Here is a 23,754-nt window from a genome sequence, read left to right on the forward strand (position 1 = left end):
AACCCTAACCCTAACCCTAACCCTAACCCTAACCCTAACCCTAACCCTAACCCTAACCCTAACCCTAACCCTAACCCTAACCCTAACCCTAACCCCTCGTAACCCTAACCCTCAGCGCTCAGTCAGTCTGTTCTACTTGCCCCAAGCTGGAATGCTGAAACCCCTCCTATACTGGCGCTCAAGTGCCTTGAGATAACAGATGCATGTAGGGTAGATGTCCTGCACCACCAACTTGTACCCGCTTGCAATGCATCACACCTTGAGGGCTCCCAACGCACAGACCATTGGGCCCTTGCCACAACGTGTTGGATGGCCAATGCTGCTCAAGTGCGCACACTGCAGAATGGCTCTGCAGCCTAGTGCCGCTCAGTAGCAGGCCAGTCATGCTGCTGCTGCTCTAATGCGCTCATGCAGGCAGCGCTGGTAGCTGCACCAGGCAGTTGGGCAATGGCCCAACAATGCAAGCCCTGCTGACAGTACAGCCCTGGTGTGATGCAAACAGGTACAAGTTGATTGTGCAGGATGTCCAATAAGCTGCAGGACTGGCTTTGGTGCACTGGCCACATTGTGGACAGTGTGCTGCTCAAACAGATCATTTGTTGCTGACAACCTCTCAAATAGTCAGACCAGCCAGACCTTCTTGCGTGCACATCTCCAAGGTCATGCGGTGAGTTTTCCAAGATGATCACAATGTAAAAGCACTGCTGATGCTCTGCGGCCACCTCTCTCTCAGGAACACCAAGAACACTCAACTTGAGACCAAGATTGCTTGATTCAAGGTTGCAGCCAAGATGAAGGAGCTTGCTCATCAAATGCTGATGGAGGGCCAGAAGGTGCATGTCCTATTTGAGAACACATGTGCCTTTGCACTCAAGAGCAAGCAGCTTGTGCAACAAGCAGGCGCAGCGCAAGCATGACACAGCCTGTCATGTCAGCACAGCGCAGTGCGTCTGGCCAAGGCTGCTGCACCACAAATCAAAATCTGCTGCGCACCTTGCAGCGCCGCTGGCACCTGGCCAGCATAATCTACAATGCCTTGTGCCTGTTGGGTGTTGCACCTCTTGCATCCAGCACTGTCAACAACACGCCTCCTTGCATGTGTTGAGTCATAAAAGACCAGCCCAACAATATCAAGGCGCTGATAGGCATGCTTTGCTCCGGCTCCCCTTGCAATTATTGTGTTTGTGTGTGTGTGTATTGTGCCTCCAAGGGGGAGATTGCAGCCTCCTACCGCATGCTGTGACAAGAGTAGCTGCTGCTCAGAGGGCACAACCCAGCTGAACTTTGTTGGCAATGCTGGTGACGCTTGTGGTGGTGTCAAGCAGCTCTTTGTTCAGCAGGCAGCCAGCTTGCCAAAATGAGAGCAGTGTAGTTCCTGGATGCTGCTCAGGCTGATGTAAATGCATATACAAGGCCAGTAACATAGGTCAGATGGGGTGGCGCAGATGTGGCAGCCAAGCAAGGGAGAAATGCTGTTGGCTTTGCTGGATGCATGCACTCACGCATCAATGCGTCCATCAGGCACGCCTGCCAGCTCAAACATTGTGCACTTGTCATGTGCCTTGTTGATGTTGTGCAGGTTACAAGCTGGAGTGAGAGCCCACTTGTAGGCAGTTTCTGCCTGCATGCCAAGGCAATTGGGGGTGGAGTGGGGGCAAGGGACAAGTGCAGGCTTTGGCAGTTGCTTGGCATGACAAGCTTTGGCTTCCTCACCAAGGCAAATTGGGTTGAGCAGCTTGGCATAGCACGCATTGGCCGCCTTGGCGGCCATGTCCTTGAGCATTGGCTGTGTTGTGGTAATGGAGGCGCTGCTGATGAGCCAGAGCAACTGCAAGTCAGCCTTGCCTGCGTTGGTGCTGTTGCTATGTTGAGGGAAGAGGCGCTCATCCTCTCCACTCTTTCTTCCCAAAGTGCCTGAGCAGGAGCAGCACTGTGGATTGCATCAGGGCAAGGGGTGATAAACCCGTGTCCTATGAGCAGATAGACAAGGTGAGGGGTCTGCTGCAGTGGCTCTGGAGCAGGTGAGCGCAGCTTCTGCTGCTGCAGAGCTGCTATATGCTGATGGCAGCTAGGTGCAATGCCTTTAGCTGCGTACCTATGCATGCCGGCCTTGCAGACACCATGGCTGCATACAGCAATAGCCAGAGCATGCATGTGATGCAGGCTGTGTATCTGTGCTGCTGCTGGGTCCACTTTGACAATGCAATCAGGGCCAACAAGCTGGCAGGCAACCCCTGCAGTGACAGTCAAGAACAAACTGAACAGCACTGCTACCATCTCAAGTGCCAGAAGAGGCTGTATCCTGACGTGTTTGCTGATCAAGCATGTGCTTGAGGCAAAGTCTGCCCTGGCTAACTGCAAGTCCAAGATGGGAGGTAAGCAGCTCTGGCCTCTCAAGCTTGTGAGTGCATTGCATGCTTTGGCAGCTGGATCTGTGCGCCAGCCCCGCCCCCAGTTGCAGAACATTCTGGAGCGCCGCGCTTTGCGCGCCCAGCTCACGAGACCGCCGCCCAGCGCACGGAACGCGGCAGTCGCACGCGCGAGCGCAGCGCCGTGCGAAGGTGCGCGAAGAAGCGGCAGCGTCGCTCCCGGCCGAGCCCCCGACAGGCCCTGCCCCTCACGGCTCCGCCAAGGCGCTGAACGGCTGGTGCTCAGGCTGTGTGTGAAGGAGCCAACGCTGAACAGGTGCTGCCGAGGTGCAAGCGATGTGGCAGCGCGCGGGGCGGGGCTGATGTGACGGTGCGGTGCCGATGCAGACGCGGCGGCGGCTGCTCCGCCGTGCGCCGCTTGGCCCGCCGCGGCGCTTGCCTGCGTCGTCGCCGCACACGCCGCGCACGCTCCAGCATCAGTCCCGACCGTCACCCCACCCCACCACACTCACCCACACCGCCATGTCTGCCTCCATCGAAGAGATCGCCGACGACGTGCAGGACGTGCGTGCCTGCCTGCGCTGCCGCGCGCGCGTGCGCCGCTGTGCTGACGTGTGTGTCTCCCTCTGCCGCACTGCGCCCTGCCCACAGCTGCAGGTCGAGTCCGACGTCGAGGCGTCCGGCGCCACCGGCGGCGACGTCACCATCGGCGAGCACGTCACGAGCAAGCCGGAGCGCAAGGCGCGCAAGAGCCTGCAGAACATCGGCCTCAAGAAGGTGCAGGGCATCACGCGCGTGACGATGCGCCGGCCCCGCGGCGTGAGTGCGCTGCCGGAGCGGCCGGTCCTGTCGCCCGCCCACTCACCCTCTCGCAGCACCTCTACGTGATCTCGACGCCCGAGGTGTACAAGTCCGCCTCGGCCGACGTGTACATCGTCTTTGGCGAGGCCAAGTCGGAGGACCAGAGCATGGCCGCGCAGCAGGCGCAGGCCGCGCAGATCGCGCAGCAGGAGGCGCAGCAGGACAAGCTGCTCGCCGACAGCTTCGCCGCGAGCCAGGCGCAGAGCGCCGGTGCCGGCAAGGAGAAGGAGGAGAAGGAGGAAGAGAGCGACGGCGAGATCGACGAGACGGGCGTCGACGCCAAGGACATCGACCTGGTCATGCAGCAGGTGTCGTGCTCGCGCCGCAAGGCCGTCAAGGCGCTCAAGGAGACCAACGGCGACCGTGAGTGGAGCGTGCTGGCGGTGGCCCTGCGCGTGCTGACCTCTTGCGCCTGCAGTCATCGTGAGCTGCAGAGCTGAGCCTGCACTGCGTCGCGCAACTGACACGCTTCCCGCAGAACGCCATCATGAACGCCTCGTAGATGCGCGCATCACCTCGCAGGCCGGCGCATGCTGCCTGCTCTCAATCGGAACGGCCTCGGCACCGCCTCGCGGCACACCCGCGCCGCTCCGGAATAAAAGCAGTCGATCCAACACGTCTGCAGGCGACTCGATGCGCAAGGTATAGATTGGGACAGACAGGCCGGAGCAGGGAATCGACAGAGGCGCGTCAGAACGGGAGCGTCTCGTCGGCATTCTTGAACTGCGCAGAAGGATGAGCTGGGTGCGGGTCATGCTCGCCGGGCGGACTCACGGCGTCGGCAGCCTCCTTGCAGTGCTCCTCGCCGCCCGCCTCGTCGATGGAGTAGCAGAGAAAGAGCGTATCGGCGCTGCGGGAAAAAGGGCATCAGCCAGGGCGGCGTGCAGCTGCCGCCGGCACTCACGCATTGCCGAGCACATCGCTGCACAGCCGCAGCGTCCAGTACGGCACGAGCGCGCAAAGCAGACCGACGAGCGGCGCGTCGGCAGGCACATGCAGGTTGTGGGCGCTGAAGAGAAAGCCGGCCACGCCCGCGAGGAACGACAGGGCGAGCGTCATGAGGTCGAGCAGGAGGTGGATGATGAGGCCTGCCGGGGCGTCAGCAGGCGCTCGAGCGCACGTCAGGCCCGCACTTACCGTCCATGACGCTCTTGACCGCACGGCCACGCACTAGGCGTGCCGAGCGGCGTGTTGCAGCGGCGAAGCCCTCGCCCGTGACGCCGACGTAGATCAGCGCAAAGTCCGAGATGCCGCTGAGCACGGCGCTGAGGCCTGCCAGCAGCGCAGCGCCGGCAGCAAGCGGCTGCAAAAAGTCGGGCGTGCGCGGGTGTGAGATCGCTCGGCTTGTGCGGCGTGCGAGGCCCGCAATGAGCATGCCCACACGGGCGATGGCGAGCGCCAGCGCCGCGGCGCAGATAGTGCCGAGCGCCGGGCCCGTCGCGCGCGAGAAGGACGCACGCACAATCTCGAGCTGCGTCGGCTCGAGCGGCGACGGGTCCTGCGTGCCGAGCCAGTCGCCCGGCGCGGGCCCCGGCAGCGAGTCCTCACCCGCCTCGTACTCCGAGTCGACGGCCGTGGAGCGCGCCTCGGCGGCCCGCTTCGAGCCGTCGCCGTGGAAAAACCAGTGCGACACGGTGCCGGCGACGGTCACCCGCAGCACGCCGCGCATGGCGCTCCACGTCCACAGCCACGCGCCGAGCGTGGCCCACGCCAGCCAGCGCGCGCCGGCGTTGGTGATCCACTCCTGGCTCTCGCCGTGCTTGACGCCAAAGTGGCCGAGGAGGAAGAGGCGCGCAAAGATCGACAGAAGCGGAATGGAGAGCAGCAGAAAGACGCCGAGCTGCGCGAGACTGAGGATAAGCAGCGCAGGGTGCGCCGCAATGATGCGAGCCGCCAGCTCCAGCACAGCGAGAGTGCGCGCCAACGATGCGCGACGGACCCAGACGGCGCGCACGAAGAGTGCAGCACCGATGAGCGGCAGGAACGAGAGCACGCGGAGGCTGTGACAGCGCGTGAGCAAGGTATGAGCTGTCAATGCTCAAAGCGGACTCACCCCGTCGTAGACCAGTCGCCGCCGCTCCACGCCTCGTCGTCGTACACGAAGCTGCCGGCGAACGCCCAGGCCCAGCCGAGCGCCAGCGCCGTGGGCGTGACAAGCAGGCTGGCGCGCAGCACGGTGCGGCCGCCCAGCCGCGAGATGTGCCGCAGCAGCAGCAGGTTGCCGGCGCCGGCGGCGACCGAGATGAGCGTGAGCATAAAGAGCACCGGCACCGAGCGCGTCAGCGTCCAGTACGGCGACGGCCGCACCGCCGGCGAGGCTGGCCGGCCAGGCGACTGCAGACAGACGTGAGCTCACGCATCGCATCGCACACATCACCACGCACCTGTGCTCCGAGCGCTGCAACACCGCCGATGAGCACCGTAGCGAGCAGCACGAGTGCCCACGCCGCCAGCGCGCCCTTGTCCTTCCACTCGCGCCACGCGACGGCGTTGCCAGGCGCCCACGGCGTCCAGCCGCTGTGTGCCGGCGGGTGCGGGTACGCATAGACGTCGTCGATGCCCTGCCGGGTTGTGCGCCCGGTGAACGCACCCGGCGGCAGTGGCAGCGTGGAGCCCTCGGCGGAAGAGAGGAGCGTCTCATTCTCAGCGCAACGGGCGCCGACGGGCGACGCCGAACGCGACGAGGTGGGCGACGAGACAGACGAGGCATAGGCGCGCGGACGCGAGGCCTGGCGCGGCGGCTGGTCGTCATCCGAGTCCGACGGCCGCCGAAAGATGTCGCCGTCGGCGGGCGCCGCAGCGAGTGCCGCTGCCTGACGCTGCGCTGCCGAGCGCGGAGTGCGTGCGGCAGACGGCGGCCGCGCCTCGTCGTCGCCGCTCGAGCTGCCGGTGGTCGACGAGGCGGCGTGCGCCAGCCAGCCCTGCGCGTAGGCGGCGCGCCCGGGCGCGCTGGGCGTGGTGCGTGCGGCGTGCGGCGGCGGCACAGCGCGCGCATCGTCGACGCTGGCGTGCCCGACGAACGGGTCCTCCTCGTCGACGGCACGGAAGCCGCCGATGCGCGACGCGGCGGGCGTGGCGTCGCCGTCGTCGGGCGCCAGCAGGCCGGCGGCGCGGCGGTCGTGGCGCCAGAGGTCGCCGTCGTCGTCGGCCTCGTCGTCGTCCTCGTCGGCCATCTCGCCGATGGCACCGGGCGCGTCGCGCGCGTGCGGGCGGCTGCTGCGCTCGCGGCCGCGCGCCGAGGCGAGGCCGTAGCGGCTGGCGCCCATCAGCGACGCGGCGCCCGGCGGCGCGCGCAGCGAGGCCGAGGGCGAGGGCAGGCCGTCGGACGCGGCGGGCGACGAGACGGCGCTGCCGCTGCTGCCGCTGCGTGCGTGTGCGGCGGCGAGGAAGCCCTCGCGGCCGTGGCCGGTGCGGGCGTAGGGGTCGGCGCGCGTGGCGGCGAGGGCGGCGAGGGCGCTGCTGCCGGCGAGGCTGGCGGCGGCGCTGGTGCTCGTGCTTGCGCTGGCGCTGGCGGCACTGCGGCGCGGCGGCTGCGCAGCCATGGCGGCGTGCGCCTGAGGTGTGCGAGTGGAGCGGGTGTGAGAGCGGGTGTGCCGGCGGGCGAGGTGGTGGTGAGAGGGCGAGGCGGGCGCAGCACGAGACACGCGCAGCACTCCACACAAGCGCCGTGCTTGGCCCCCGCAGCGCGGCACGCAGGCAGCGCAGCAGCCGCGCGCCGCCATCTGCATCACCGCATCGCCCCTGGCCGGTCGCGTGCTGATCCGATGGCCACACACGCCGCCGCCTCAGCATTCGCGCACCTCTGCGGCGCCACCTGCCTCCGGCTCGACAGCCATCGCACAAGCAGCTGCCACATCGCAGTTTCAGCACCTCTGATGGCCTCGCTCGCCGCACAGATGGAGCGCAGTGCCATGCTCCGCCGGCGGAGCCTTATCGCGGCTGCACCCTGACGGCGCATCGCGTGGGAGCAGCGCGCGCCGGCGGGGTACGCACGCCGCCGCGCCGCATCCGCTCGCCCTCGGCAGCATCGCAGCAGCGAGCGCCACGCCAGGCAAGCGCTCACCCGGCATATGTGGCGCTCCTCAGCCGGTCTACTCCAGCATGCGATGGCATTGCTGATCACGGCAGTCAGGCTGTTTGCTGCATGCTGCGAGGCAGCAGGCTTGGCGTTGTGGCGTGGGCAGCGCGGCGATCTCGGCCGGCATGCGCCGACGATATTTCGGCGCGGCGCGTTACGCTTGCTTGCTGCTTCGCGTGCTTCCTCGTGGAGGCGCGTTGTCTGGCCTGCCTCTCCTCCATCACGCCCCTCCTCGCTGCTCGTCGCTGCACCTCGCACCCGCGCCTCGCTCGCCGCTCACCGAGCCGCACGGCGCCATGTCCGCCGCCGCCGCCGCTGCGCCCGTGCCGCGCCGAGGCGCTGCGGCGCACAGCCGCGAGAAGCTGCGCCTCTGCCACAGCATCGTGCTCGACCACTTCGGGCCCACCGCGGCGGTGAGTCGGCGAAGAAGCACGGAGCGCTTGGAGTGGTGTAGATGCGGGCGCTGTCATGGAGTCCATACTGCGGATGGCTGGGATGTATCGTCCCCTGCTCGGACTGGCGTTGCTGCAGGCGAAGCAGGGGCTGGGCGCGCCGTGCTAAACATGCTCGGCCGTGTTTGCGCATCCCTCGCATCCGCCGCAGCCGTTGCGCTCATTTGCGTCTTGCTGACACTGGCTCTGCCTCAGCGCGTCGCCTCGGTGCTGCTGCAGCGCGGCCGCCTCTCGCTGCGCGAGCTCATGCGCTTCCTCGCCACGTCGAGCGCCGCCGCCGCCGCCGGCCTGTCTGCCAGCGACAAGATCTCGGCCGGCTCGGGCTCGGTGGACATTGCTGCGTCTGCTGCTGCCGCTGCAGTGGCGGCCGCCGCCTCGGCCGCAGCGTCGCCGCTGAAGAGTCGGCGTCTCGTGCAGCAGACGCTGCTCATCCTCGTGCAGCACGGTCTTTGCTGGCACGTGCGCCTCGACGCCGACGGCATGATCCTCGACGACGACAACGACGACGACGCCGGGGCAGGTACCGAGTGGTTCGAGATGAATGCCGACGCGATCCTGCCGCGGGTACGCCTTGGCCGCTACGTCGACATCGCCGAGGCTGTCGGCGGCAGTGAGGCGCGCGACGTGGTCCGCCTGATCCTGCAGAACGGCCGTCTGCAGGCCAGCGACGTGATCGAGCGGCTGGGCGATGGCGATGCGAAGCGTGAGTGTCGCGTGCGCGAGCGATCGACCTGCTGCCTGACGCGCAGCCCACAGGCTCTGCGTCGGTCGCGCAATTGCTACGCACGCTGCTCTACAAGGCCTACCTGCGGCCGTCGGTCGTGAGCCAGACGAGCAACCCGCGCGACAAGGAAATCTCGTACGAGCTCAACGAGGTCAAGGGCGACCGAAACATCAAGACGCCCAAGCAGCTCAAGGAGATCAAGGAGCGCGTCGCGCTGACGCTGGCCGACGAGGAGCGCGCGCAGTGGGAGGGCGGCACCATGGACGCCGGCGGCGTGCTGCAGGGCGGCAGCGGCCGGCTTGGCCTGTTGGTGCGTAACGTTGCTGGCTGCGCAAGCTATTCCCCTGACCCGGGCTCTGCCGCAGAAACGCAAGGCGGCCAAGCAGGGCTCCAAGAAAAAGGGCGCCGCTGCTGCGTCGTCCAAGAAGCAAAAGGGTGAGAATGGCAAGGCCAAGGAGGCGCCTGTCTCGCTGGCGGGTGCCGAGGACGACGAGGTCCTGGAAGGACTCGAGATCGATGTAAGTCTGCCGGGCCCGTCGCTCGGAGCAGCGCTCACTCCTTCTCCCAGCCAAACGTCTTCCTGCTGGTCCACTACGACCGCTTCGACGTGCACATTCGCGACGAGGTGCGTGCAGCGTCGTGCCGCGCATCAGCGCACACTGACTCCGTGCACAGGTCATTTACAAGGCCGTCGAGGGCAAGTACAACAAGAACTTTGCCGACGTGCTGCGCCTCATGGTCTCTGCGGGCGAGGCGCGCTCGGAACGGCCTAGCGCCCGCAACGAGACGTCAGGTGAGGCATGATGCGCGAGCTGTGCATGTTTCTCGCTGACCATCGTCGCAGGCATCGTATCCAACACCCTGCTGAGCACCCATCTGGGCTCCATCTCGCTGTCAAAAGGCTTCGACAAGGACTACCTGCGCTCGTCGGGCTCATCAGGCTCGGGGCCCTCGCGCTTCGAGCTGCTGGCCGAGTACGCCGGCGTCCTGTCTGCGGTGGACAACGTGTCGCCCGAGGCACAGTCCACGCGCTTCCTCGCCCCCGTCGGCAGCGGCACGACGATCAGCGCCGGCGGCTCGCGTGCGCCGCAGACGTTCACCATCGAGTACGCCAACATCGCACGCAGCCTCAAGCGGGCGCTGCTGCGCAACGTCGTCGAGAACCAGTTCAGCTCCGCAGCCACGCGCATCATGAGCATCCTCATGACTATGGGCAAGCTGGAGGAGAAGCACGTGCGTAGCCACACAGCAGCATCTCGTGTTCTCTGACTGACACCACGCGCAGATCGCAAAGGTGGCGCTGCTCTCGGTCAACGACACGCGCGACGTCTGCGCGCGTCTCTTTGCCGCCTCGCTCATCTCGATGCAGGAGGTGCCCAAGTCGGCCGACCGCTCGAACCCGCAGCGCATGTTCTTCCTGTGGTACGTCGACGAGGCCAAGTCGCGCGCCTGGCTGCTCGACCACCTGTACAAGACGCAAGCGCGCCTGGCGCAGCGGCGGCGCGAAGAGGCGCGGCGACAGGAGGCGCTGCTGCGCAAGACGGAGCGCAGCGACGTCAAGATGGACGCCGCGACGCTGCTCGCCGACTGGGAGAAGGAGCAGCTGACGCGTCTCAACAAGACGCTCGAGCTGCTCACCGTCGAGGAGATGCGCACAGACCTCGACGCCTTTGTCGTCAGCCATCTGCCGGGGTGACGCGTGACGTGTGCAATCTAATCTAGTAATACAGGGAAGCGTGGCGCTGCGGGAGTGGTCGAGGCTATTCAGGTCAGGTCGCACCGAGTCCTCCGGGCCTGCTTCGACGGAGCATGAGCCGCAGTCTTGCCTCGCGAGCCAGAGCGCGCAGACGTGCCTCCGACTCCTCGCTGCTCTGCGCAGGCTGTCCTTCGGGCAAAGACGCCACCGACGGACCCTTGGACTCTGCAGCACGCTCTGCTAGGGCAGCACGCTCGACGTCGAGCCTTTGGAGAAGGGCCGCTCGCTGCAGCGCGATCTGCGCTCGCGTGGGCGGCGCTTGCACAGCAGCTGGCGCATCCGCAAGAGCAGTGACGACCGCTGGCGGTGGCGCAGCAGACGGAGGCTCTTGCTCAGATGCCGACAGCCCAACCGCCGCTGTGGGAGCTACAGCTGCACTCGCTGGCGTGCACGCGTCTACTTGACGCCGTGTCCGACGCGCTGGCGCTTCGCGCGAGCGGCGCCGCTTGTTGCCAGGCGCTGGCGAGCCGAGCGGCAGGTAGCTTACGCTGCGGTCCCACTCGCGCAGGCCGCGGTTGCTGCGCATGTAGCAGTCGAGCTCGTGCAGAAAGTGCTCGGTGTGCGGCTGCAGAAAGGCATGCAGCAGACGCACAGCCTCGTCGGAGCGCAGCGAGACGGTGCGTGCGAGTGCGGCAATGTAGGCCCGCAGGAAGGGCACATCGAGGCCCGTCGCAGTGCCGCCGCCGAGCGGCAGCGCATAGAGCTCGCGGTGCAGAAAGGCGGAGAGGCGTGCCTGCGCTGCACTGCTTTGCGCAATGGCACTCGGCGACGCCGTGGCAGAGTAGCCGCTCGCGCGATTCGAGCCGACGTGCTGTGGTCCGCGGTCAGCCGGCAGCACATCATGCTGCGCGCTGGAGCCACTCACCAGCGCCCAGCGATCGTCGACGTACGCGCTGCGCCGCTCCCGCACCTGCAGGTCCCAGGCCTCCTCAACGCTGCGACGCGGCACCGGAGCGCCGAAGCGCGGACGGCGCGGCGGCAAGAGCGGCGCCCCCGACAGCCCAGCATGCGCCGGTGCGGGTGGTGCAGCAAAGGCATAGCGGCTGCCCGACGGCGTAGCATGCAGGTTGTGCAGCACATACGGCCCCAGCGGAACAGAGCACAGCGGACACTGTGTCCACCAGCGAGAGTCAGCAAGAGGCCACCTAGGGCGCATGCCAGGCGCCGGCCAGCCGCGGCGGGCCGTGCTCAGCTCGCCGCCAGGTGCCAGACTGTGCGCAAGCCCCGGGCCCGCGCCCTCTACAGCGTCTCGCCAGAAGTCGCCGTCGCCACTCCACTGCGCTGCCGAGCCGCCGCCTGCTGCCACTCACACGAGCGCTGACGTCGCGCCACGTCACGATGCACGGCAGGCAGAAGAGGGCGTGCGAGCAGGCCGGCAGCACGACACGGTCGAGCGACGCCGGCGCCGTCGGGCTGCTGCGGCGGTGCAGCGTCGGCGCATGCGTGCCTGGAATCGGCGGCAGCGCCTGCAGGCAGATGAGGCAGCAGTCGGCCTCGTCGGCGGCCGGCGGCGGCGGCCTGCGTGGCGACGTGGAGCCGGCGGCGGGCGCCGTGGCGGCCGGCTGCTGTGCCATGGGTGCCAGTGCGGCGCCGTGCGCAGTGCTGCTGGCACGCCGCGCCCAGCGAGCCGTGGAGTGGATGGGGCGATGCGATGCGGTGCGGTGAGGAGCGTGGAGGCGAGGCAAGTCGAAGCAGCGCAGCCGCCTCGCTGACGCTTGATCCGGCGGAGCAGCGTGGGAACAGCAGCCAGCGCATCTCGCCGCGCCCTTTCACGCCAGCGCGGGCAAGCGAGGCGTGTGGAGGAGGCTGCCGCCCCCGCGGCCGCGTCGCAACACGCATCTAGCGGCGCACCCCGACGAATGCCGCGGGCGCGCGGCTCTGGCGATGGCGGCACCCGCTGCGCCCGCTGCCGAGCTTTGCTGCGGCGTGCGAGTGCGGGGAACGCGGGAACAGCGGCGCGCAACGGCGGCGAGGGGGGCCGAGGAGGCGGGGTGCGGTTGAGCTGGCGGCGGACCCTCGCGCCTCGCCCTCGCCGCGCCGTGATGATCGGCACGGCGCACGCGCCGCGGCATGCCCAAGCCACGCGCCAGCGCCGCGCTGCTGACGACGCCGGCGCGCCTGCTGGCCCGCTCCAGCACCAGCTTCCCCGCACCGCTCCGCCTCCTCGGCCAGCTTCACACCACCACCTGCAACAGCACTCGGCACACACTCGCGGCCGTCACACGTAGACTCTGCGCCGCCGCTCTCGCAGCGCGCCCTTCCGTTCTTCACAGCGCGTGCTCAGGTGAGTCGCCGTGCCACGCCTCTGCCTCGCTGCACCGCCTCGGGCCAGAACATGGCTGCGCGGCTTGCACCGCCGCAGCCGCACCGTAGCGGCCACTGCGGTGCTCAGCCTGCCATGATCACCTCGCTCCCGGCGAGCTTGCTCCTCGGCTGGCCAGCGCTGTGACGCGACTGGGCGCGCTGATTGGCGGTACGCACCCTGCGGCGTGTGCTTCTCGCACAAAGTGCTCCCACCGCGGCACCTCAGGGGCCGGATGGTTACGAGAGACGATCGCGCACCGACGCGTGTCAACCCCACCGCTACCACCACCACGCACGCCCCACGCTGACCCATGCCCGACTCCTCGCCGCTCGCCGGCGCGTCCAGCTCGTCGCGTCTCGCCGCACGCCTCTCGCAGCTCCGGCGTCCGCTGCTCGTCGTCGCTGCCGCTGCTGCTGGGCCGTCTGCGCCGTGCTCGCCTTCCACCCGGACGCCCGCCTCCTCGCAGCCGCCGTCGCCGCGCTTCAAGCCGCCGCGCACGCCGCGCACGCGCGACCGCCTCAACATGGTCGGCCACAACCTGCACAGCGCATTCCGCAGCTGGTTCAAGGATGTGAGTGGGCGCTGGCATGTAGTCGCTGCGCAGCGCTAACAGTGCTGTTCAGACTGAGGAAGATGGCACGCCGCTGCTGCCTGCAGCGCTGTCAAAGAAGTACACGGTGCTGCCGCGCGTGCTGGGCCAGGGCAGCTTTGCCGTCGTCAAGGCGTGCGTCGAGCGCGCCACGGGCACAGAGCGCGCGCTCAAGATCATCGCCAAGCGCCCGTTGAAGGACAGCAACGAGAAGATGCTCGAGGAGGAGATTGCCATCCTGGGCAAGGTGGAGGAGGCGCACGTGTGAGTCGCAGTGGTCGTAGGTGCCCGCGTGCGGAGCTGAGACCTGCTGCAGCATCAAGATGTGGGACCTCTACGAGACGAAGGAGGTGCGTGACGTTGCTAGGCTCCTGCATGTCCGGCACTGACGAGGCCGTCGCAGGGAGTCTTCATCGTGACGGATCTCTGCCGCGGCGGCGAGCTCTTCGACCGGCTGGTGCGTGCTGCAAGGCCGCCCGCCGCTGGCCGCACTGACAGCCCCTCCCTCCAGGTCGAGAAGGTGCACTACAACGAGCTCGACGCACGGCACATTGTACGGCAAATATTCCAGGGCGTGGCGTACCTGCACGCCCACGACATCATCCACCGCGACCTCAAGCCCGAGAACATCCTGCTGCGCGACGCCGGCGAGCCGTCTGACGTGGGTGCTGGCCGCTGCGTATCCTCTGATCGCGCTGACCTCGGCCGTGCAGATTGTCATCTCCGACTTTGGCCTGTCGCGTTTCATTCCCGACGAGGGCCTGCTGATGACGGCCTGCGGAAGCCCGCAATACGTTGCGCCCGTGAGTGTCGACGCCGCACCGCAGACTCGCCGCGCTGACCCCGCTCGTAGGAGGTGCTGCTCGGCAAGGGCTACGGCCCGCCGGTCGACATTTGGAGCGCCGGCGTCATTGCCTACTGCCTGCTCGCCGGCTACACGCCTTTCTACGGCGAGGACCAGCCGTCGCTGTTCCAGCAGATCATCGGCATGCACGTCGAGTTCGAAGAGCAGTACTGGAGCGACATCTCGCAGGGCGCCAGGGACTTCATCCTGCGCTGCCTCTGCCCCGCCGAGCAGCGCCTCACGGCCGCGCAGGCGCTGCAACATCCGTGGCTCAGCAACCTGCCTACGATTTCGCACGACACGCCCGACGAGCACCGCGGCGCCTGCCTCAAGGAGGTCGCCAAGCGGCACTCGACGTCGAAGCAGAAGTTCGGCCGCGCCGTCACGGCCGTCGAGACGGTGGCGTACCTGCGCAAGCTGCACACGCTGCGGCAGCAGCACTCGCACCCGGACATGCATCCCGAGAAGCTGCACAGCCTGCTGCGCGTCGCCACTGCCATCGACATCAACACCGAGGGCCAGGCCGTCGTCAACCCGCACGCGACGGCGGAGCAGGCGCGCGACGCGCAGATGCTCATCGACAAGGCGTCGTCAAAGACGCTGACGCCCGAGCCGTCGCGCGACTCGTCGCTGCTGGACGAGAAGCGCAGTCACGGGCAGCGCGCGCCGTCGCGCATGGACGTCGAGCTGTGCATCATGGGTGGCACAGCACCGACGCGCGGCAGCGGCGGCGGCGGCACGAGTGCTGCCGCAGCCGCTGCCGAGGCCACGTCTCACGGCGAGAACCCGGCCGGCAACTCGCTGGGCCGGCCAGTGGAGGACGCAGAGGCTGGCAAGCAGGGCGGCGCGCCGGACAGTCCTGCGCGGTCCGCATCGGGCCTGTCCGACACGACCCTCAAGCCATCGGGCCGCAGCAGTGCCGCCAAGCAGGCCAGCGCCGCGCCGACCAAGGAGTCGACGCTCGACGCGCTGCTCGACCAGTACAAGTCGAGCGCGCTGCCGTCGTCGGCGCGCGTCGACCCGCACGCGCCGCTCACGCAGCCCGAGGGCATGAGCCTGTCCAAGGCGTGGCGCTACGTGCCCTTTCTCTTCAACCAGGGCATCTCGATTGGCAGCGCAATCGCCTCGCACGCCATGTACGGGCCGCTGAAGAAGAGCTGGGGCCTCGAGATGACGATCTTCACGCGCATCATCCGCGAGACGGCGCGCTACTCGGAGTTTGCCACGATCTCGGGCCTGCAGAACTTCTTTGAGATCAGCAACTTCCTGCCCGTGCCCAAGGACGGCCTCATCACGCCCGTGACGTTCCGCGTCAAGAAGCGCGGCCTGCGCGGCCTGCTCGCCGAGGCCGACGCGGCCGAGGACGGCAAGCGCGAGCTGACGGGCGAGTGGGTCGTCGGCAAGCAGACGTGGCGCCGCCTGCAGGCCGAGTGGCGCACGGGCAAGAGCCGCGACAAGGAGCGCGTCATTCTCTACATCCACGGCGGCGCGTACTTTATCATGTCGGCCGTGACGCACCGGCCGGTGACGATCTCGCTGTCCAAGTACACCGAGTGCCGCGTGTTTGGCATCAACTACCGCCTGGCGCCCGGCTGCCAGTTCCCGGGCCCGCTGCACGACGTCGTCTCGTCCTGGTTCCGCCTCGTCGACGACCTCGGCATCCCACCGGGCAACATCGTGCTCGGTGCCGACTCGGCCGGCGGCGGCCTGGCGCTGGCGCTGATGTACTACCTGCGCGACAACAAGTACGACCTGCCCGCCGGCGCGATTCTGTTCAGCGTGAGTTGCATCGCGTCGCGTCGTGACCACATGCTGATGCCTCGCGCAGCCCTGGGTCGACCTGACCATGTCGTGCGACTCGTGGGAGACGAATGCCGAGTTCGACTATCTGCCGCAGATGACCAGTGGCAACCACATGGACCCGGTGCGCGCGTATCTCGGCGACAACATCGACAAGTACATCACGCATCCGTACGCGAGCCGTGAGTCATGCGCCAGCTTGCTGTGTCCGCATTACTGACCCCTGCCCAGCGCTCTTCGGCGACATGCACGGCCTGCCGCCGCTGCTCATCCAGTGCGGCGACGCCGAGGTGCTGCGCGACGAGTGCACGCTGCTCGCACACAAGGCGTCGCTCTCGGGCGTCGCCGTGCGCCACGAGCTGTACGAGGACTGCGTGCACGTGTTCCAGGCATTCCTCTTCCTCGACGCCTCGCGCAAGGCGCTGCAGTCCGCACGGCACTTTGTGCGCACCGCACTCGACAAGCGCGGCCGCCGCAAGGCCGAGCAGCGCGAGGGCAGTCGCAAGGACGTCGACGCCGAGATGCGCGCCGGCATGCAAAACGAAAAGGGCGAGCGCGTCGAGCCGCGCACCGGCCGGACACCCGGGCCGGGCGACCGCGAGGGCGCCGACTCGGACACCGAGACGATGGGCCAGGGCTCGAGCACAATGGACGGCAACGCCGCCGACGAGCGCAGCGACGACGACTGGTCCGAGTTCGAGGGGCGCCTCAAGCAGGGCGTGGCCAAGACGGCCAACGCGCCGGCCAAGCTCGCCGCCAAGGCGCTGGGCGTCGACGACGAGGACGTCACGCGCCAGCAGGCCAACGCCGGCGAGGGCTCGAGCCGCGCGAGCGAGAAGCGCGCCTCTGCCTCGTCGAGCGAGATGCGCCGCAGCCAGAGCCAGCCGTCGGACGCGCCCTCGATCACGCCGACCTCGCCGCTGGCCAGCGGCAGCACCGCCGCAGCATCGCCCGCACCGGGCAGCGCGCGCAAGCACCGGCGCAACCTCTCCAACACGTCGGGCGTCACGCCGTACTCGCTCTCGGCGGCGCGCGAGCGCGCCGAGGCGGGCATGAAGCAGCAGGAGTCGGCGGCGCAGGCACACAACCTCGCGCGCTTCCACGACCCGGCGCAGGCGCTCAAGCCCAAGATGCGGCGCACGGCGAGCAACGCCGCCATCGATGGGCTGCTGCAGTCGTTCGAGACGGACCCCAAGGCTGTGCGCACGCGCGTCTTTACGCCGGGAGAGTAGCTGCGGCGCGTGTCTCTTGTCGTGGCGCGATTCATCATTACAGCATCTGCGCGCAGGCGTCCGCCAGCGTGGCGTCGTCCAGGGCGAGGAGCGTGTAGACCTCATAATCCGTGGTGATCGCGATAAGATGACTGGATAGTGTCAGCGTGTAGTCGTGGCGCGCGCATCGCAATGCAGCTCACTCGCTGAACAGCTGCTGCACACGCTCGGGCACGACAGCCGACGGCGTCGAGGCATTGACGCTTGGCGCATCCAGCGGCGCAGACATATTGGCTGCCGAGCTCCACAGCGCCGCCTGGGCGCCGACGGACGCCAGCACCGCGGCCTCCTGCGCCGGCACGGTGAGCGCCTCGCGGATGGCCGTTGCATTGGGCGCCGGGCTGACGAGGAGGGGACAGAAGGTTCGCGGCGCTGCGGCTAATTTTGAGAGCGCCACGTCGTTGCCTTTGGAGATTCGGACAGCGCAAAGCGTCAGTAGCTGCGCCGATGCGTGTGCGGCGAGCGGCGCCGAGTTCGTGAACGGCGCTGGTGGGCTGCGGGCCGTGGCGTTGAGGAGCTCGTCGTAGTAGGCGTCGAGGAGCGACACGCCGGTGCTGTTGCCGCGATTGTCGCCCCAGCGCTGCGCCACGGCGGGCGTGCGGGCCACCGAGATGAAGGGGTACGCCGGCGAGCCGACAAAGGGCGCAGGCGCGTCGAGTCCGCTGAGCTGGAAAGCGCTCCTCACGGCTGCTGCCTCGTCGCTGCGTGCGTCGGCTGTCACCGGCAGCGCAGCGCGGGCCAGAGTGCTGTATAGGATACCGCGCTGCATGGTGGCCAAAACGGCGCGCACCTCGGCGAGCGACTCGGGCGCGGCGGCGGTGGACGATGCAGCGAGGAGCGCAAGCGGGGCGAGATATACGCGCATGTTCGGAGAGGTGTGGTGGTGTGAAGCACGGCTGCTGGCGCCGCAGGAAGAAGGTCCGAGCGCGCTGCTCAGGGGGCGGGGCGGGGGCGTCAGGGGACCGAGCGCGCGATCCGCCGTCGCGTGCTTCGCTGCCAGACAAAGATGCAGTGAGATGCGCCCAGCGGTGAAGGTGGCAGCGGACTCTGCAATCGGGTCGAGCAGTAGCAGGAGAAGATTGTGCGCACAAACGGTTCGGCACACACGCATGCCGTCTCGCAGTCTCAGCCTGGGGACGCCGCGGCAGGACACGGGATGCGAGGGGCAGTGCCGGGTGCGTAAACGTGGGAGCAGCGCCACCGACAGGCGCCGCATCTCGGCGATCTCCGCATTCCTGCGTCGCTTGGCCTTGCCAGCAGTTGCAGCATCAGCAGTTGGTGCGATGGCGGAGGCTGGGCGGTGGCGGCTGACAGCGGCCTGCACGCCTGCACCGCGCTGGACCCTGGCGCGATGTGGAGCTGTCGCGCGACAGCCGTGCACGCGCATCTGCATCTGGCGCGGCGTCCTGCGCCGCTGACCACGCCCGGCAACCGTCAGGGCAAATCGGCACAGCGCTCGGCGTGGCAAGACACATCGCATGCAGCGGCAATTCTCAAAGGCGAGGAGCCAGCGCTGCAGCCTTCCTTGTATAGCGGTACAAGACGATCCGCGCGGGCGCGGCACGTGCGCCACGCGGCGGCGGCAGTGACGCGCCTTGCTCCACCTGCCCTCGTTGCCATGACGACGGCTGCACCCTGAACGGGAAGCGCAACTGCCGCTTGCGCTCGCAGCAAGAGGCGTTTGCAACGGCGCGACCCTCCGGCCCACGCTGCGCCGCCAACCTCATAAGCGCTGGGCCTCGCCGCTGCGCCCTTGTCTCGCCACCACCACCACCCCCAAGCACCCCACCATGACGCCCGACATTCCCAAGCAGATGAAGGCGGCGCGCATCACGCAGTTCAAGCAGCCCATGGCGTGCGAGACGATCGACGTGCCCAGCAAGCTCGAGGGCCACGAGTGCCTCATTAAGTGAGCCGCACACGCCTCGGCATCGCCGCAGCTGTGCTCACACCTCAATCGCAGGATTCAGGCCGCAGGCTGGTGCCACACAGACCTGCAAGTCTGTGATGGGGTCTACGAAGCTCAAGGCGCCCACAGCGGCCTCGTGGGTAGCCACGAGCCTGCTGGGCTGGTGGTCGAGCTCGGCCCCGACGCGGAGAAGGAGGGCAAGATCAAGATTGGCGACCGCGTCGGCTCGACGAACACGTTTGGATTTTGTGGTGCCTGCTCGAGCTGTCGCCAGGGCAAGCAGCTGTGCGAGAACATCAAGGGCCTGCTCGGCCTGACGGTGAGCCGCGCGCTCAAGCCACCCACCCCCACATGCTCACGCCGCCTTGCCAGATCGACGGCGGCTTCTCCGAGTACATGAAGGCGGATGCCCGCGTCGTGACGCGCATCCCCGACTCGATCGACTTTGTCTCGGCCGCCCCGCTCTTCTGCGCCGGCGCTACGGTCTACGGCGCGCTCATGGCCGCCGACCTGAAGAAGGGCCAGTGGGTCGCCATCGTCGGATGCGGCGGTCTCGGACACCTTGGCTGTCAATATGCGCGAGCGCTTGGGGTGTGAGTGTCGCTGTGGTCAGTCTCCAGCTCCGGCTGACGCCGCCTTCCCGCCGCAGCAACGTCGTAGCCGTCGACAACCGCCAGGAGGGCCTCGAAGTGCTTAAGAAGGCGCCCAAGCACCTGCAGCCCGACGAGACGCGCCTCATCGACTCGGACGAGAGCAAGGAGAGCGTCGCCAAGGAGCTCGGCGGCGCCTTCCACGAGACGAACGCGGGCGTGGACCGCGTCGTCATCTGCGCCGAGGACAAGAACCTCGTGCTCTGGAGCCAGAAGCTCCTGCGCAAGGGCGGCATCATCGTCGACGTGGGCCTCGTGAGTGCCGACGCGCCTGCGCCGCTGTCACTGCTGTGCGCGTGCTCACCGCCAAATCTTGCTCCTCTCCCTCCCCTGCAGCCTGCCGATGGACCGGTGCGTCGCCCGCACGTCCACTCGCCTTCGGCACATCGCGCTGACTTCTCCCGCGTGCAGTTCCTTGTCGACAGCTTTGCGCTCAACTTCTGTGAACAGCAGCTGCGTGGCCGCCTGATCTGCTCTCCCGAGGAGATCGAGAGCATGCTGAAGCTGCACGCGGACAACTCGTGCGAGACGTACGTCGAGAAGACGTACCGTGTCGAGCAGATCAACGACATGGTGAGCCTCGCGCCGCAGACGCGCCCGGCGCACTCCGCTGATGCCCAATCGCAGATCGAGCACTACAAGTCCAAGAGTCTCATGGGCCGCCTCGTGATGGACTTCCAGTAGGGAAGTGCGCCCCTCCTTCTGCCGTGGCCCGTGACGAATGCGATGCGTGACCTCCTACTCCGTGGCCTGCTTGTGTGGGGCCGGTTGCCAGCCCGGTGGGGGGAGCTGCTGCAGCATGCCGTGCAGACAGCGACCGGGCCTCCGCCGGCTGCTGCAAGGCGCTTGCCGTTGCCCAGCGCAGGCTTGCGATGGCGTTGCCGTGGGAGCACGCACCGCCCCGCCCCCGCGCGGGCCGCGGCGTGCGCCTCCGGCTTGCAGCGCGTGGGAACAGGCGGCGGGCGGCATGCGCGGCGGCCGCGGCGGGCGGCCGATCGCCGCGGCCGGATTATCACGGGCGGCCTGCGAGCCAACGGCGGACGGCGGCTGAGGTTAAGAAGCGCCGCGCGCGTCCGGCAATCTGCGGCCGCCGCACATTTCGCCCATCTCTCCTCCGCACCACCACCTCCGCCGCTGCCATGCTCAACGCCGCCGCATCGTCGTCGTCGTCGTCGTCGTCGTCGTCGTCGTCCGCGGGCCCCAGCCATGCGGCGACGCTCGACTGGGCCGTGCCGCCGAGCCACTTCCTCGCGCAGCAGGGCGCCTTCAAGCCGCGCCGCGAGGCGTCGCCGCCGCCGCTGCCGGCACATGCGCTGCCGCTCGCCGAGCTGGCGCAGGCGCTGCCCGCCGGCATGCCCGCCGCTGCGCTGCTCGGCCCCACGCCGCTGCGTGCGGCGCCCGCCGACGGTGCCATGCCCGACACGAGCACGGTGAGTCGTGCAATGGCCGCCTCTGCGTACACACCGAGCTCACGTCACACCAGGTCGCCGCAGCCGACTTCGACGTCGACGTGCTCAGCGGCTTCCTGCCGCCCGAGGCACCGCTGCGCCGCCTCGGCGGCGAGTACGAGGCGTGGGAGGAGCTGCTCGACGCCGCCCAGCGCCTGCCGCTCATGCAGGGCGCCGGTGGCGCCGCCGTCGATGCCACGCAGCGCCGTGCCGCCCGCGCGTGGCGCCGTAGCATCCGCGAGGTGAGCCGCGCTGGACCTCTATGACTGGAGCCCATGCTGACGCTGCGCAGCTGCCCGTGCTGCCGCTCTCGCCGCTGCTCCTCGGCGATGTGCGCCACGCGCGCCGCGCCCACCTAGTCCTCTCCTTCCTCGCACACTTCTACCTGCACTCGCAGCCCGCACCCGCCGTCGGCGCACGCCCGGCGCCGCGCACGTGGCGCAGCTTCCTGAGCGCCGCACCGTCGCCCGCCGATGCTGCCGACGCCGCCGACGCTGATGCCGAGGCGCGCGGCGTGTACGCCGAGACAGTGCCGGCGCCGCTGGCCGTGCCGTGGGTGGCCGTGTCGCAGCACCTCGACCTGCCGCCGATCCTCACGTACGCCACGACGGTGCTGTGGAACTGGTACCTCGTCGACGAGGCGCGCGGCCTCACGCCGGACAACATGCGCATCGCCACGACATTCACCGGCACGCGCTCCGAGGAGCACTTCTACTTTGTCTCGCTGGCCATCGAGCTGCGCGGCGTCGAGGCGCTCAAGCTGATGCGCGTCAGCCTCGACGAGGCCTTCGTCGCCGACGCGCTGGCGCGCCGGCGCATTGCCGCGTATCTGCGCCGCATTGCCGCCGTCGTCGACGAGCTGCGTGCGCTGCTGCGCAGCATGAGCGCGCACTGCGACCCGGCCACGTTCTACTGGGGCATCCGCCCCTGGTTCCGCGGCGCCGACGGCGGCGGCTGGCACTACGAGGGCGTCGATGCGCCCGGCACGCACCGCCGCCTCACCGGCCCGAGCGCCGGCCAGTCGTCGCTCATCCACGCGCTCGACGTCTTCCTCGACGTCGACCACTCGCAGACGAAGCCGCGCGTCAACCGCCCCGTGCCGCCGCTGCGCCGCCGCGGCCCGCCCGCCGCGCCCGCCGACGCTCACGACGAGGCCGAGGCCGGTGCGACCCAGAACGCCACGTTCATGGAGCGCATGCAGCTGTACATGCCGGGCCACCACCGCGCCTTCCTCACACACCTGCGCAACCTCTCCTTCGACGACTCGCCCGACGGCCCGCCGGCGCCCGAGCCGACCGAGAGCGACGCCGCGTCGGCGTCAGGAACCTCGGACGACGACGAGGATGCGCTGCCGCCGGCGCCGTCTCACCCCATCCGCACGCTGGCGCTGGCCACGCCGCCGGCCGGCAAGCAGGACGGCCTGCGTGCGGCGTACGACGCCGCGCTCGTCTCGCTGCGCCAGCTGCGCGACGAGCACATGCGCATCGCCACGCTCTACATCATCTCGCAGGCCCGCCGCCCGCCGCCGGCGCAGTACGCCGTCCTGCCCGCCTCGTTCGCCGGTGCGCCCGCCGCGGCGCCGGCGCTCGAGACGCTTGCCACGCCGCCGCCGGCTGCCGGCGCGCCCAAGGGCACGGGCGGCACGGACCTCGTGAGCTTCCTCAAGGAGTGCCGCTCCAACACGCTCGACGCCATGCTCGGCCCCGGCGACTCGCCGCAGCCGCTCTGATGCCCCACACCCCACTGTACACTACTCAACGTCACACAATGCCAGCACATAGATCATGCCCTCAATTTGGCCGCAGGAAGAGGCGGTGCGCGCGCATCTTGATGCCCTCGAGGTCCGGCGCCGGGCGCACGTCGAGGTAGAAGCTGATCGGCGAGCGCGCCGGCGCGCCGCCACCGCCGGCAGCCGCGGCAGCGCCGGCGAGATCAGAAGCAGGCGCGCCCGAGTAGAAGTCGATGATGTAGCGCACGCGCGTGCCGCATCGATCGATGATCCAGTCGTGGCGGTCGAACGGCGCCGCATAGCTGCGCTCAGCGTCAGCAGGGATGGTGGCACCGCGTGACAAGCTGCACCGCGCCGTCCGCCCAGCTGCCACCGAGATAGGTCCAGCACTCACCCCATCAGGCCGCGCCCCCACGCCCGCCACGTGCGCTCCGTCTGCCGGTTCTTGAAGCTGACGAGCTGCGGCCCGCCGCAGCGCGCCTGCGCCGACGCGTCCCAGCCGGCCTCCCAGTCGCAGATCTGGCGCCACGCGCGCTCGTTGACGGCGTTGTGGATGGGCACGACGATGTCCATGTCCGGCGCCTGCGGGTCCTGCTGCTTGCGCGCCATGGCGGCAAAGAACTGCGCGGGCGAGGGGTAGACCCAGTTGCGCGACTCGTCGGGCTCGCTGCCGCCGGCGTCGGGCGCGCCGGCGCGCGAGAAGCGCGGGATCGACGAGACCTCGCGCTGCGTCGAGAGCGCGTGGAAGTCGCGCCGCTGCTGCGGCGTCACGGCGGCGGCGCCCGGCGACGACGGCCCGGCGCTCGAGGGCCCGGCGGCGCCCTGCGGGTTGCTGGCGAGCCAGGCGGCGCGCGTCTGCGCATCGACGGGGCACGCCGACTCGTCTGCGGGCTGCGCCGTGCTGCTGCTGGAGGCGAATGGCCACATGGCGGGCCGGTGAGGCGAATGAGGGGTGCGGGTGGCGGAGGA

The 23,754-nt window shown here is 68.5% G+C and overlaps 9 protein-coding genes across 9 annotated transcripts; 5 read left to right on the forward strand and 4 right to left on the reverse strand.

Annotated features, from left to right (window-relative positions):
- The first annotated feature begins 2,858 nt into the window (after nucleotides 1-2,858).
- FA09DRAFT_320905 (nascent polypeptide-associated complex, alpha subunit) lies at nucleotides 2,859-3,916 on the forward strand. Its single transcript, XM_025740998.1, has 5 exons — nucleotides 2,859-2,933; nucleotides 3,021-3,188; nucleotides 3,245-3,593; nucleotides 3,649-3,653; nucleotides 3,709-3,916. Exons 1-5 carry the CDS (start codon nucleotides 2,892-2,894, stop codon nucleotides 3,730-3,732), a joined length of 588 nt encoding a protein of 195 aa, XP_025596610.1. The 5' UTR covers nucleotides 2,859-2,891; the 3' UTR covers nucleotides 3,733-3,916.
- On the reverse strand, nucleotides 3,787-6,836 carry FA09DRAFT_85866 (hypothetical protein). The gene is made up of 6 exons (XM_025745871.1): nucleotides 6,754-6,836; nucleotides 5,284-5,365; nucleotides 4,368-5,230; nucleotides 4,135-4,318; nucleotides 4,005-4,080; nucleotides 3,787-3,953 (listed from the first exon to the last, which is right to left on the reverse strand). The coding sequence occupies exons 1-6, from the start codon at nucleotides 6,770-6,772 to the stop codon at nucleotides 3,921-3,923; spliced, it is 1,257 nt and encodes a 418-aa protein (XP_025596611.1). The 5' UTR covers nucleotides 6,773-6,836; the 3' UTR covers nucleotides 3,787-3,920.
- Nucleotides 6,837-7,534: 698 nt separating this feature from the next.
- Nucleotides 7,535-10,222, forward strand: FA09DRAFT_331231 (hypothetical protein). The gene is made up of 8 exons (XM_025742930.1): nucleotides 7,535-7,721; nucleotides 7,956-8,463; nucleotides 8,517-8,794; nucleotides 8,850-9,002; nucleotides 9,053-9,109; nucleotides 9,160-9,277; nucleotides 9,329-9,717; nucleotides 9,770-10,222. Exons 1-8 carry the CDS (start codon nucleotides 7,605-7,607, stop codon nucleotides 10,178-10,180), a joined length of 2,031 nt encoding a protein of 676 aa, XP_025596612.1. The 5' UTR covers nucleotides 7,535-7,604; the 3' UTR covers nucleotides 10,181-10,222.
- A 414-nt stretch (nucleotides 10,223-10,636) lies between these two features.
- FA09DRAFT_340133 (hypothetical protein) lies at nucleotides 10,637-11,814 on the reverse strand (the record flags this gene model as incomplete). The annotated part of the gene is made up of 4 exons (XM_025744290.1): nucleotides 10,637-10,660; nucleotides 10,728-11,051; nucleotides 11,106-11,351; nucleotides 11,551-11,814. The coding sequence occupies 4 exons, from the start codon at nucleotides 11,812-11,814 to the stop codon at nucleotides 10,637-10,639; spliced, it is 858 nt and encodes a 285-aa protein (XP_025596613.1).
- A 1,254-nt stretch (nucleotides 11,815-13,068) lies between these two features.
- FA09DRAFT_334891 (Pkinase-domain-containing protein) lies at nucleotides 13,069-17,010 on the forward strand (the record flags this gene model as incomplete). The annotated part of the gene is made up of 9 exons (XM_025743748.1): nucleotides 13,069-13,116; nucleotides 13,169-13,398; nucleotides 13,451-13,484; nucleotides 13,538-13,591; nucleotides 13,646-13,795; nucleotides 13,848-13,937; nucleotides 13,988-15,757; nucleotides 15,807-15,960; nucleotides 16,010-17,010. The coding sequence occupies 9 exons, from the start codon at nucleotides 13,069-13,071 to the stop codon at nucleotides 17,008-17,010; spliced, it is 3,531 nt and encodes a 1,176-aa protein (XP_025596614.1).
- A 13-nt stretch (nucleotides 17,011-17,023) lies between these two features.
- FA09DRAFT_331234 (hypothetical protein) lies at nucleotides 17,024-17,935 on the reverse strand. The gene is made up of 2 exons (XM_025742931.1): nucleotides 17,193-17,935; nucleotides 17,024-17,141 (listed from the first exon to the last, which is right to left on the reverse strand). The coding sequence occupies exons 1-2, from the start codon at nucleotides 17,912-17,914 to the stop codon at nucleotides 17,048-17,050; spliced, it is 816 nt and encodes a 271-aa protein (XP_025596615.1). The 5' UTR covers nucleotides 17,915-17,935; the 3' UTR covers nucleotides 17,024-17,047.
- A 756-nt stretch (nucleotides 17,936-18,691) lies between these two features.
- FA09DRAFT_320914 (GroES-like protein) lies at nucleotides 18,692-20,347 on the forward strand. Its single transcript, XM_025740999.1, has 7 exons — nucleotides 18,692-18,958; nucleotides 19,013-19,277; nucleotides 19,331-19,551; nucleotides 19,608-19,863; nucleotides 19,945-19,959; nucleotides 20,020-20,181; nucleotides 20,236-20,347. Exons 1-7 carry the CDS (start codon nucleotides 18,840-18,842, stop codon nucleotides 20,290-20,292), a joined length of 1,095 nt encoding a protein of 364 aa, XP_025596616.1. The 5' UTR covers nucleotides 18,692-18,839; the 3' UTR covers nucleotides 20,293-20,347.
- A 363-nt stretch (nucleotides 20,348-20,710) lies between these two features.
- FA09DRAFT_331235 (Indoleamine 2,3-dioxygenase) lies at nucleotides 20,711-22,844 on the forward strand. The gene is made up of 3 exons (XM_025742932.1): nucleotides 20,711-21,038; nucleotides 21,092-21,298; nucleotides 21,349-22,844. Exons 1-3 carry the CDS (start codon nucleotides 20,748-20,750, stop codon nucleotides 22,783-22,785), a joined length of 1,935 nt encoding a protein of 644 aa, XP_025596617.1. The 5' UTR covers nucleotides 20,711-20,747; the 3' UTR covers nucleotides 22,786-22,844.
- Nucleotides 22,831-23,716, reverse strand: FA09DRAFT_310501 (cytochrome c and c1 heme-lyase). Its single transcript, XM_025740632.1, has 2 exons — nucleotides 23,180-23,716; nucleotides 22,831-23,087 (listed from the first exon to the last, which is right to left on the reverse strand). The coding sequence occupies exons 1-2, from the start codon at nucleotides 23,710-23,712 to the stop codon at nucleotides 22,847-22,849; spliced, it is 774 nt and encodes a 257-aa protein (XP_025596618.1). The 5' UTR covers nucleotides 23,713-23,716; the 3' UTR covers nucleotides 22,831-22,846.
- Nucleotides 23,717-23,754: the final 38 nt, after the last annotated feature.

Source organism: Tilletiopsis washingtonensis (assembly GCF_003144115.1).
Source record: "Tilletiopsis washingtonensis strain MCA 4186 unplaced genomic scaffold FA09scaffold_17, whole genome shotgun sequence".
Lineage (NCBI taxonomy): Eukaryota > Fungi > Basidiomycota > Exobasidiomycetes > Entylomatales > Tilletiopsis > Tilletiopsis washingtonensis.